Source organism: Mchenga conophoros, linkage group LG15 (genome assembly GCF_057382185.1).
Source record: "Mchenga conophoros isolate Kocher_MC1m ecotype Shallow Benthic linkage group LG15, M_conophoros_male_GT1.1, whole genome shotgun sequence".
NCBI lineage: Eukaryota > Metazoa > Chordata > Actinopteri > Cichliformes > Cichlidae > Mchenga > Mchenga conophoros.
The window spans coordinates 11,697,513-11,710,669 of NC_140540.1; the positions used below are offsets into that span (position 1 = coordinate 11,697,513).

Consider the following 13,157-nt stretch of genomic DNA (forward strand, 5'->3'; position numbering starts at 1 on the left):
TTATGGCAGTCTCAAATGACAGTGTTCATTTTACACACTGACACGCACACACACCCAAACACACATGTCACCTGTAGATTTCATATCATGCAAATGGAATAACTGAATGGTTAAGTACGGGGAACCTTGGCATCAGCTCTGGTGAAAACACAACAGAAATTCGGTGATAGCAAGCTTGCTTTCCTCTCCAGGCATTCATGCACGCTCTCCCCATGCAGCAACCCGTTCAAATCAGCATCGACAGATGCTGCGATTATTTTATCCCCTTCAATTTTTTATTTTTTTTTAAGAAGCTTCAACCAATTTCAAAGACGTGATTTTTCAATTGATCCAATTTGTATAGCATGATTAAAGGCAGAGAACCAAGAGCTGGTGGCAGAGGACGGGATTACTGCCACAGCCAGCGACCACTGGGCACAAGAAATCACACTCTATGATCTGCAAAAGCAGCTGCATTCATTTGGCTTTCATTACAGTTGTGATTACAGGCCCATGGCAAGTGGAAGCAAAGAATAAACTGTGCCTGCCTTGGCCCCTGACACTGCCTACTGAGTATCACTCACATTTCAGACTGAACACAAAATAAACTGTGCGAAAACAAACATTAAGGGCTTAGTAGAAAATCCATTCAGAACCAAGTGCTTAAATGCTGACAAAGTTTTGATAGAATAATAAAAATGAACTGCTTTGTGGCCCATTACAGTCCTATCTGTGAGAAGATTCATGGCACTATAGTGAACAATCCAATCATATGTGTATGTTTTCCAGGAAAAAGATGCAAACAGGGTTTCTTTCCTGGCTGCCCCCTTGGAAACTGATGTGGTAATAGTAAATGCCTTGAGTATGTACCTCTTGTCTCATTGTTCTCCAAGTCTTTGACTGAACAAGCAAAAGCCAACTGGGATTCACTCAGATTCCAAGTCTTATAAAGCACCTCTGCCTGCACCACGTACTTGTGAACCTGTGAAACATGGATGAACAATGTAAAACACCTGCATCAGAGTACAATATAACGCATTACACACATACAAAAAAAGGCATATACGACATGATTTATGCAGGAATCAAAACTATGAACTAAAGCCAACACAACCTGACAATATACTATAAACATCTGCATCAGTGTTCATGACACAGGGAGACAAAAAAGACCTAGAACCCACTTTGCTGCTGTGGTAAACAATTAAAGTGCATGTTCACCACAAAAACTAAGTGAAGGCAGAGGGCTGGTTAGCCAAGGTTATCTCACGTAACACCCACGTCCATCACACTGAACAGAAAGGACAGAATTCAGACAAAATTCCAAGAAGTAAATCAAGCGTATAAAGAAACAGAAAAAGCACTACAAAAAATAAAAGTGGCATATATTTAATTTTTTTCCCATTCGCTTACATATATCTTTGAGTCCCCCCCCAACTCACCCTACACAAGTCTTTACAATTATTCCACCATTACGATGCATCATTGTGTGTGTTGTGAGTCCCTGTGGCAAACAACGCCACTCTATTCACTCACCCTCTGCTTTAAGTCTTTATCTGCTCTAAGCTCTAATCAATAGCTGCTATCAGTGTCATCCGACATTATCTGTCTTAGTGCTACTGACTCACTGTGTTCCCAAAAAAAGATTTAAAAACACACATGGCGTATCCGAAGCGAACGTCTTAACAGGTCTGTAAAAATACATGTTTTTGTAGCCTTAATTCACTGCTTTAACTGCGGCATTAACTGTGTGTATTTGTAAAAATTTGCTGTGTGTATTTGTGAGTATTTGCTGAGGAAAAGCAACTATTATTCACCAGATGCATCACTGTAAAAAAAATCACCACAGAAAAGAATGAATAATAATAATAATAATGAATGACAATAACTATTTTTCATTTTCCACTGTATGCCTATGCATGTGAATATGTGATGATACACACCTACAGAGCATAACATATGCTTTTGCAACCCTTAAACTAAGACAACAGGTGTGTTAGATGGGGGGTCTTCAGACATTACAGTGAGTCATAAATCATGCACAAATCATGGCTCCCTGACAAGCACTGATAAGTCAGACAGTAAAAAAACAACACCCCTCCAGTTTCTGCTACTCTCCTCTTCTTGTCAAATTGTGTCTCTGAGAATGTGAGTGTGGGTGAGACTAAATTTGCGTGTGTGTGTGTGTGTGTGTGTGTGTGTGTGTGTGTGTGTGTGCTTACAGGCGTAATCTGGCAGAAAAAAATGATATCAACAGGCAGCAAGCACGTGGGTGAGAGAGACAGAGAGGGAAAGTGAGATGCCCATGAAAGTGAGAATAGTTAAGTGTTTGAGCAATAGCAGATACCACGCAGACAGTTGTCAGTGATACCATAGTCTCTGTGGGAGGCTGGTACTGGTCAGATGAGGAGATAGATTTTTTAACTGCGCTGTCTTCCCCTTCATTTTGCTGGAAAGTGTTCTCCGAAGGAGACTGCTCCTGTTTATTTTCTTCGGTGTCTGTAACAGAAAGAGAAATCTATTAATGCTGATAAAAGACAAGAATAATAAATATACTAGGAAACATTTTATAAACACTCTAGCATCTGGTCCAAATAAGTGCAAAATTCTAAAGCTCTTCTCCTATTATTTTAACATTTAAAATTAACTCTGAATAACAGGTAGAGTTCCAGCACATTAAGAACGCTTGCTCGTGCTTTCCGAAGTGGTTCAAGGGCGGTTTTGTGTACAATTTGGTTTTAAAATGAGCATACAACAGCAGAGCTTTCTCTCAGCATATGAGAGAACAAAAAGTGCCACATTTAAAATGTTTTCTGCAAAACGAAAATCATACTCAAAAGGTCGGGAGGAACATGGAACTCTTTTAAGAAGGATTTTGTAGAAATTGCTGGCCAGCTGTGGATTGTTGGACAGCTAGAAGATGAAAAGAAAAACGAAATAAAAGAGTAGGAGGAAAGATAATCCTCTTTTTTTTTTTAAGTGCAGCATATGTTTAAAACCCCCCAAACCCTAATATTAGCAGTGTTGACTGCTGAATCCGTTTTAACATTAGTAGCATACCACCTTCCTCATAAATTTGACGTGTCTTGTGTGTGATTGTCTTACACTACACTACAAATGTTACTGTAAGCAGAATAAAGATTCAGGTTTGCTGTTGGCAGACTGCAGTAGCTCTCACCAATTAAAACTGCAAGGTGGAATTTCAAGAACTACTGAACAACTACGGTCACAAAAATTTACTGAAAGAAACAGTAAAACTGTGAGACAGTTAAATTGGTTTCATATGTCGAGTGTTAAATTATGAAACACAGATCATCACAAGCTTTGGTTACTGCACCCAATGACACCTCACCTTTGTTCACCAGGAAGAAAAAAACAGGAATCACCACATAGCCCTTCCCGGTTTTGCCAGCTACTTGTTTCTCATGGTCCAGAATGGATAGACGTATCAATACATCTGGGTGGGAAGTCTGAAGCTGAACGGTTGCTACAGTGTCTGTTGTTACATGTACTCTGTAACTATAAAACATTTCACATTATAGCATTAAATTCTCAGAGCATCCCTGCTTTTTCCATTTTATTAACATTAAAAAACAACACTGTATGCCATATAATTCTCTTACCAACAAATGAGATTTTTGTTATTTGGAATGTAATAATCCCGTAATTCCTCTACTGAGAATTCACTAACTGGGGTGTCGCGGGACAGCTTTGGAAGTGGTTCCTTTGAGCCGATCAAGCACATCCTCCACTTTGCACCAGAAGGGGGTAATTCAGGTGTGATAGCTTCCGCTACAAAGGTATAACCAAGCTGGGCCAGGGGATAGAAAGTTCATCATAAAATTATAATTTTATTTTAGAAGGGAGGTATATTGGAAAGAAAATATCAATACCAAATACTATAATAAAGAGTTTTAAAAGGATTTTTCTATATATAATACTAGAAAAGTTCAAAAAAAGCACCACGCAAAAAATTCATGTTATATCCACACACCTTATTGGGTTGATAGACATGGGGTGCTACTCTGTTGAAGACCGTGTTTACCTCCTCTCCTGTGTCATTATTTATGACGTGCAGGAGACAATTAGGGATTGGAGAGTAGACCTTTGGTATCACCAGCACCTCCTCAGAAACCAGGAAAATCTCTCTGTGAACCAGTAAAAAGATCAAGCCGATAATATATCAATATATATAATATATCTAGCACGGCTAGGTAGCAAGGTTATAAGAGGACATCATGCATTTCCACCAGGGTTTTCCAAGACAGCCTAGGAATTCTCTTTCACTGAGTTTATAATGTTCTCTGACCTAAAGACCAAGACCCATGAGTTGGCTGTGTCTGGAAGAGAGACAGTGTAATCAGCAAAGGCGATTTTAGTCGATTCATCTCGTAGACATGGGTAGAGGTCCGCTTTCCTCTTAGAATTGTTGATGATATGCCTGTGCAAGAAACAGAAAGTTCAGAGCACATTTAGAAATTTCAGCTTAAGCAAAAACTATGTCATGAATACAGTTTTAATTTAAGTAGTTAATTTAAGTATTCATTACAAAGTCCCAGAAAACAATCTATGCCTCTTTCATAAGAAAGAACCAGGATGCACTTTGCTTTTCAGTGTGATCTTTGACTTAAGTGATTATTTATGTCAGCTAAGAAAACCACCTCTTCATCCGCCGTACACACATTGACCGAGCTTTTATTGCTCATGCACACACACATGCATCCCCAGGCAGCAGGTCATTCGGCAGACGCTGGTAGTTGATTGGAACGGGGAGAGTATAAACAGCAGATGGTACCACTGGGAAAAGATGGAACACAATGTGGAAAATGCTCCCTGCATGTCCCCCACAGGCTGCCACAACCAGGAGAGGGAGCAGATTCTGGACATGCAGTGCAACAGAGAGGCTAAACGCATGCCATGCAATATACACAGCATTGGCACTGGAACGCATTTGCAGCGCTTTCATATACTTTCAAATATTTGTGTTGACAAAAAAACCCACTACGATTGCTAGACTCACCATGTAAGCGCACACAGTCAGTACATTTTTATTACTTAGTCACCTCTGTCATACACTTTGATAGACCTCAGTTGTTCATTTACCTCAGCAAGAAAGCTGCATGTTTGTGTGCATCACATTCAATTGTCGACCACACGGATGAAAGGATCTTGGACGCATTGAGGTTCTCCTTCGTTCCTGAACGACATGAGCACACGCACAGAAAAGTAGCCTCCATTAAAGATGAAAGAAAAACCCATGTTGCTGTCAAACGCATGAAAAAATCATTGAAGTTGACCTAGTTCAGAGTGGGAAGCAGATATTGCAAAGTGCATTTTTACTTCATCCAGCGATAGGCTGATAGGAGAAGATTATTCTCACCTTGACACTTAATTTTCACACTCATCTCACCTGAGAGGTAAGCCCTCTGACAGAACGCAATTTTTGACAAGAAATCCTGCATACTTGCAAGTATGCATGTATTAGTAAATGTGTGCGTGTGCACAGAAATGCTCAGAAGAGATTGTTTAATGCTGTATTTTTTTTTCACATATTCACATGTGGCAAAAGGTATCCCCAGTTTTTCCCGCCACACATCCTTGCCCTCAGCTCTCTTTTCTAAGTGGCACTTCAAACTGACCAGCATAATGTAAGACTGGCAAATGAGATTTACAAATGGAGCTAACAGAGTGGAAGAAAATAAAGCAAAAGCAGTGCGCATAAATACCGGGGAACTACTGAGGTACTTGAAGGGGACCATGTCATTAACAAGTACTATCCTGGGCAATGTGGACATTGTGGCATGTTTTGAGTGAATGGTTTTTTAAAGTGCTGTTAGACAGTCAGTATCACGCTGAGTGGAACTCTAAAGGCTGCACTTTGTGCTTTGATTTGAAAGAACTTAACTATGTTAGGCCAATTTCATAAAAAAGTCAAGCTGTTCAGTGTGTGCATGTACATGTGCTCATACTAATGTCACACGACCACCAGCATAATAATTTCGAGATGCCGGCAGACTGACTCTAATGATGTGGGTATTTTAGATGTCTGAGATGCTCAAGCTACATTTTCAAGCCATGGGAAATTAGGCACTCTCTCATTTCTGGTGTATTACAGTGCTGCTTTAGGCAAACCCCACACTAATGAAACTGTCCATACCCCCATATGTACAAGTTACTCAGAGGGGTCACAGTGTCATGTGTTGTTGCCTGGAGAAGGCACAGCAATAAACAGAGGATGGCTGTGCAGTACATCGCCTTCAGCGATTCCTTGGGAATCAACAAACAGTGATGGACCTTCACATTAAGACGATTACTGTTACATTATCTCTAAAAACACATCCAAATATTTTCACTAAAACTGAGGGAAATTTCTAATTTACCAGAAAACTGTTCAAAAGCAACACTGATACTAAAACAGTATATTATTCCAAAGCCAGACTGGAATAGCTGCACAACACTGTCTCTATGTAATCTCTCATTTTTCCTAGAAAGTGTCCACTGCTTCCCCGTCTTCTCTTCCCTATCTTTCTGTTGATGTCACTAATGAACATCAGTCAGTGATGCAGGAACGCTGTTTGCACATGTATATGATGCGCATGTTTCCTCTCGTCTGTGTATCCCCGATGTGGTTAGCCTCCATCGGTCAGGATTTATTAGTAAGAGTGGCAGTCTCATCAATACATATTTGCGTTGCTGCTCAGGAGCTCGATGTACGCCAGCAGGCTAAATTATACAGTGAATGCAGAACTAACAGGTGTTTTGTGTGTGAGGGGTTTTTTGGATAATAAATCTAGGAATGAAAAACAGGCCATCCTGTGTTTTTGTGGGTCTTTTTGCACATTTTCTATTTTTACTTAAATTGCTGTAGTTGCTGTGTCTCTCTTCTCCTTCACAGAGCACAGAAAATAAAGTATTCACTGGCGCTGTCTACTCAAAAGCCAGTATTTTTTATTATTGATTTGAAAGATGAGCTTTGAATCACACCACTTTCCTTGAAATATTATATTCTCTGTGTGTGCGCGTGTACATTCAGTTGTTTACCAGGTTTTGAGGCATCAAGGATCTCGCGCACTAAGTGCCCTCTGAATCCAGCCTGCAGAACGGTCACTGCCTTGACCTCTCTGTCTGTTGGCTCCCTGTCTCTCCACATTTCTGGGGGCTCCAAATCTGCATTTACTTAACAAACAGAATGAGGGCATAAAACAGCAAATTGTGGGTGAATATGAATTAATGAAAAGAGCGACACTGCATGTAAACAAAGACACATTTATTAATATTCTTTTGATTTAATGTGTAGTTGCAATCTTATGATATTTCTAATGTGAACAATTACTTAGGATGAGTCAGTGCCCTAAAGTGTTTAAAGCTACTGAGTTTAGTACACATATATAAATATATATATATATATGTATATATATTTAGTATATATATTTAGGTATACAGACTTTTATAAGCTTAGCACAACTGATTACATCTATGAGCTTCTAATGTTATGTATATAACATGATAGCATACAATATCTCCAAACAAATAAGTGGCACCTACATATAGGGGGGTATTCTTCAGGGAACAGTGAAGGGTCAGCAGTGAGAGCTTGTACAGCAAACTGCTCGTCTGCTTTCAGCTTCCTCCCCAGAGCCTCACGCAGCATGTGGTAAACTGCCAAGTTAAACACCTACAAACACCAGAACACATGCAGTCATGGTAAAAAGAAAACACACCTTCTGTCAATTCTAAGGTTTTACATACCAGGACATAACAAGCAAGCAAGCCTGAGCAGGTCTTAAAATCACCTAAATACAACCTGAGATGAACACCAATATATGGCATATTACAATGTGTCATTACAATGTGTCATTTATTTAAAATATAGGAGTGTGTGAAAAACCAAGTACACCTTTACTGCTTCCATTTGAATTAGGAGGGTAGGTAGCAGCCAGGACCTGCTAATCAAATAGACTTAATTAATTGATCATCAGCAAATGTGACCATTTGGGTGTGTGTAACACAAGGCCAAGGAGGAAAGACAGCAGCAATGACCAAATTAAAGAGGATGTACGGTCATTTTGTTGTGGTTGCACATTTTGCAAAATTGTAACTATGTGAATCCATAGCTCCTATGACCAATAGCCTTTCATGTGTAGGAGGGTTGTTAGACCCCACATCAGTCATTACCACTACCTAAATTCTTTAAATGAAAACCTTTTCTTCCATTGGTATCTTTGTAAGGCTTGTGAAAAATGCATTCGGTTCCAAGTAAAAGACACCACAGTCGCATAAATATGGACTCCATTGAGGCAATTCAGAAATTCTGACCAGTCAGAAATGATTATTCCTCAGAGCTATTGTAAATCAATGTCAATTAAGCAACACTAATTTTCTATAACAGCCAAACATATTTGTTCAATAATAAATTAAGTTTCTGGTCATTCAAAGTCATAAATCAATGTAATTTATCTAATCTAAATTAAAGACATGGCCTAACAACTGTAAAACGAATTTTTCAACATATAGATTTAGCAGCTGTCAACTGTCAATGACTTGCCAAAGGTATAAAGGATGCTGAGCTATGCACTCTACATAGAATCTGTGTGTACCTATGAGCAAACTACCTTGCAGTGCTCCCATTTTTCCTGGGTGGTGCTGATGTTTCTGGGACAGTGAGTTTCTTCCAGACCCTTTCTTAGTGCTGGCTGCTGCTGCTTATCACTAAAAGAAGCCACCAATCTGGACAGGGCCCTAAAGATGGAAGAGGCCTGCTCAGTGAAATGGGCACTTTCCTATTAAAAGAGAAGAACAGTTGGGAGGCATCTCAGTTTTATTTAGTGTTGGGAGTTTACACAGACAGAAAGTAAACAAGGACAGTGTATCATGCTACAATCTGGTGCACTTCCATGGTGATCAAATCAGAATTGCTTATAGAACATTTGCTATATGCACATAAACAGTGATGGGCTAAGGCTACACAATCGACAAAAGAAAGATGAAAAATATAAATTCAGCTATACAAAGGTAAGAGAAAATGTGTGAGAGGAGAGTCACTAACATGATGTGATTTTTTAAATTGAAGCTGGAGTAAGCCCAGTTTCAAAATGCCACAGTGAGGAGATTGCAACAAGGGCAATGTTATCCTCTTTGTCACTATGTTCCAAAAAGCTCTGCTTTTAAAAAAAAAAAAAATGTCATGAGGTAGGATAAAAAGCACATATTCTCTTTAGTTTCCCTTTATTTTATTCTGTTCCAGTGATTTCACCACAAAATATCATGACAGATGTGCTTAAATTGAACACCATGAGGGCTAGTTTCTCCATGTGTTTAACCACCCCTTATATTTCTTAGTCAGTATGCGCCCCTTTGACCCTTTCTATTTACATATACTGTATCATCAAAGCGATCACTTCTATTTTTGTGAAAATTTTCCTGGAGATAAAAAAGAAAGAAAGAAAGAAAGAAAGAAAGAAAGAAAGAAAGAAAGAAAGAAAGAAAGAAAGAAAGAAAGAAAGAAAGAAAGAAAGAAAGAAAGAAAGAAAGCCATTTACATGTCAAATCTTATATCAGAAATGTGAATGTGCATCTATTTAGTAGCAGCATGTGGCAGAATACGGCTGCAGGATAATATTCTGAAAGGAGCGCCACCGCTCAGAAAGCAGCCCATTTACTACAATGGAATTACCATCATTGTCATAAATAAAGGCACCTTTGTAAGGTGTGGCATGATGGTTTCTTCTTCTCCAAAGATAAATGGTGTCTTGCTGCAGAGGTGGACATGGTAACCCAATGCTGCATTTATGTGGATGCACAGCACATGCCGCCTGATGGGAAGAGCACAAAAAAAAATTTGCATTCTGAAAGCAATCACTCATTCATTGCACTTTCCTAAAACCTGTGGTTTCCAGCCTATTTGGCTTGTGACCTTCAGTCTGTCCACACCGGGCCTGACGTGTTGCCATTAGTTCAACCACAGAGTGACGTTTCCTTCTTAGATTCAACTATAAAACTATCTAGGATAAAGAAATCAAAAGAAAATCAAACTATTTGTGTAGAATCACCAACTATTTTTGTCCTACAACCACATTTCAAAAAAAATGTGTTTCTGCATTTTGTTTTTATTTACATTTTGCTGTATTTAACAATTAAAGCTACTGACAGAGAACGTGAATAGCACTCATTAACTAGTTACAATGTGATGGTCTGGTGCAAAAACGTGGGTCCTGTAATTCATGCAGTTGTTAACAGAAGCTACAAAATCAAAGAGAAATTCCTTTTCTTTTTTTTGCATTAGAGGAGCTATGTTCCTGTCAAATAATACTGACTAGGTCAGACAGTCAGATGTGCAGTAGCCTAATGTCCTCTCCACCAAATACCAAACTGAGTTCACAAGGCCTGGTCAGGCATGAGAGAGTGGAGCTCCACTTTCTTGGCCCCATTAGCTTTACATAATTTAGCCATTACAGCCCTAACTAGATGGATGAGCACTGAGGCAGAGCTGGGCTAGTACTGTGGAAACATTCAAAAGGGAAATAAATGCGAGCGAGACAAAAGAAGATAAGGCGTATGGGAGAGAAGACAGTGAGAAGAAACTAAAACAGAAACTGAGACAAAAGAGACTTAAAAACAAGATTATAATGGAAAAAAACCTCTTTAACATTAACAGATTAGCACAGATCAGCATGTGAATGGCGAGACCATAAAGTTTAACATATGAAAATGGGCATACAAAGAGAGCTTTAAAATGATTGCTGCCCAGAAGCAAGATCAGATATTATGTCTTGGAGAGCTAATACTATGAGGTTTATGGGCATGGTTAGTTGAGTGCTATGTGTGTGATTATGGCTCAGTGGTAATTGCACTCCTCCATACCTGCACCTGACCCCAGAAACTAGGCCCTCTGCTTCTAGGCCAAGTCACACCCAATAATAGAGACTAGGACAGATGCTTTTTACTGCTTTTCAGAGCATCTGAGGTAGGCAAGATATCCTCTGCAGGGTACCCTCTGCAGGATGCTCTACAGCTATGCAGAACAGATCTTTGCTCAGCTGTATAAATCCCAACAAGTGTGAAACATGAACATTTTCTTTTCTTTGTCAAAAGATCTCACAGGTGCTGTACAAAAAAGGAAAAATTCACCATTATTAGAACAAGTTCCCGTGATGACAATTACATACCGCTTAGGGTAATTTAGGATTATGAGAGTAAATGTGAAGGAGGAGAATTGAAGTGTTAAGAAATGCTAAAACAGCTGATTTTTTGTTTCAATACATAACTTGACAATGAAGTCAGAAGATAAGGTTTAAAGCTACATAAGGATGAGATTAGAATGGATACAATTGTAATGCTTTTACTTAGTATTGTGTGTTGAGTGTAATGTGTTATTAGGAAATCATAGCATCACCAAAATCCTAGGCAAAAGAAACAATGGAGCATAATAAGTACAGTACGATGATACTACAAAGGCATTGCTGCAAATTTAATCTAAGACTATCATTTTGATCAAAATACTCTACAGTTCTTAATATAAATCAGTGCTGTCCTACCCCGAGGGCAAGTTTAACACAGCTGCCTTTGTGGAGGTGGTCTTGATGGAGAGAACTGGCAGCTGAGACTGCAGACTTGTCCAGGAGTGTGGCACGGCGATGAGAACTGCAGACCTACGTGCTGCTGACATTTCCTGTTCTGTGAAAGTGGAGTAAAAAAATAAATGCACTGGTGGCACTCTGCAGGGAACAAAATTACAGTGGTTTCACAAAATAAAAATAAAAATAACCCAAAATGTAGATTAAATATGTCTTTGATGCACGGTTTGTACCTGCGAGGAAAGTTAGTGTTTGTGTTTCCATGTATGTGTGTCTGTGTCTGTGCACTGATAAGCCCTTACTCTCCTCAGCTGCATGTCCCCAGAGAAGAAGAGAAGAGAAGCTGATGAGGATCTGGGAAGGTTGCAGGCTGTCCACACACAGGTAATAAGTGCCTCTCACCTCTGGACACTGCTGGAAGAAACACAAACACGGAGCAGGACAAGTGGAAGAGAGAAAGAGCAGAAAGCCGTCGGGAGACATGGAAGATAAACTAATAGAACGGTGGCTTAGTGGAGGAGCAGTTGAAGGAAAATTCAGAGAAGAGAAGGGAGCATGGTTGCAGTGGGGGATTCAAATAAACAGAAGTAAAAACAAAAAACAGGTGGAGGCTTCATAGTTGGCACCTAAATGAGAGATACAGAGACAAAGACTTAAGTAATGTCAGAAAAAGCAGCTGCTGAGAAAGGCAAAGCAGGAGACAAAGAGAGGGGAAGACTGACAGAGACCAAAAGGGTCAGAAAGTATGAATTTCAGAATAACAAGTCGAGACAATTCTTAGTATGCATATTGGAGTGTTGCTGTTGTTTACATGCTTACTTCAGGGCTTGCTACAGCAAGGGATCCGGAGCTAAGTGTCTGTGTGGATGATCCACTGCATTTGACGGCTACTGTTGTTTTGGAGAGGACAGTATTCTGCAGATAAAACCAGCTTAGTTAATCACAATATGTCCCGTACAATTACTAATTGTATGTCAAAGCACATTCAGTTACGTGGGAAAATAAAACCAAAGTTTAGTCCCGTAGATAGAACTTGCACAGTCTGTACCTTAAAATGTGATTTCTCAATATGATGCTGGTAAGTCTGTGGCTTATGAAACACCAAGAGAGTCCTGAAATTAGAATACAAATAACCCCGCTTACTTTATTTTATTTTTTAGCATGAGCGATTATGATATTAATCAGAACCTATTTCTGCATGTATGTATATGTGTCTCACTGAAAGCATTTATCAAAGTCCTCCAGGTCAACCCAGGTCTTCTGTAGGACTGGCTTGTTAGTCGCATAGTAGGATTCCTCAGTTACAGGCTCTTTGATTTCAGTTTGGGGCCTATCTGCAAATAAAGTTTAAATTGAACATAAGGTGGCACCGTTCCTGAGTAATAATACATTTATATACATGCATTTTCTTGTGTTAGTCATTTGGTATAACGTAGTATGCATGTAGAATATAGACACCTAGCTGAAAGTGGAGCCACTGGGTAAAATTCTTGATATCCTCTTTGTCAAAATTCAGTAACTAAACGCTTTTCCTTTTGTGACTCATAGCAAGTTATCCTAGACTCAAATCATTATCTTAAACACAGCGAGCCGAATTGGCCAAAC

The 13,157-nt window shown here is 39.3% G+C and overlaps 1 protein-coding gene across 9 annotated transcripts in view; it reads right to left on the reverse strand.

The window, feature by feature from the left end:
- Positions 1–13,157, reverse strand: part of adgb (androglobin) — a 37,713-nt gene that overhangs the window by 6,245 nt on the left and 18,311 nt on the right. For 7 of the 9 annotated variants that reach the window (XM_085247237.1, XM_085247234.1, XM_085247236.1 and 4 more), the window contains 16 exons: positions 12,772–12,886; positions 12,601–12,664; positions 12,372–12,467; positions 11,855–11,966; positions 11,514–11,652; positions 9,677–9,791; positions 8,592–8,759; positions 7,525–7,654; positions 7,021–7,155; positions 5,083–5,176; positions 4,289–4,420; positions 3,974–4,127; positions 3,603–3,790; positions 3,332–3,498; positions 2,327–2,478; positions 850–961 (listed from right to left, as the gene is read on the reverse strand). In XM_085247237.1, the coding sequence (XP_085103363.1) occupies positions 850–961; positions 2,327–2,478; positions 3,332–3,498; positions 3,603–3,790; positions 3,974–4,127; positions 4,289–4,420; positions 5,083–5,176; positions 7,021–7,155; positions 7,525–7,654; positions 8,592–8,759; positions 9,677–9,791; positions 11,514–11,652; positions 11,855–11,966; positions 12,372–12,467; positions 12,601–12,664; positions 12,772–12,886 (2,073 nt within the window). The remainder of the gene's footprint in view (positions 1–849; positions 962–2,326; positions 2,479–3,331; positions 3,499–3,602; positions 3,791–3,973; positions 4,128–4,288; positions 4,421–5,082; positions 5,177–7,020; positions 7,156–7,524; positions 7,655–8,591; positions 8,760–9,676; positions 9,792–11,513; positions 11,653–11,854; positions 11,967–12,371; positions 12,468–12,600; positions 12,665–12,771; positions 12,887–13,157) is intronic. The other 2 variants (XM_085247233.1, XM_085247235.1) reach the window with 2 other exon arrangements.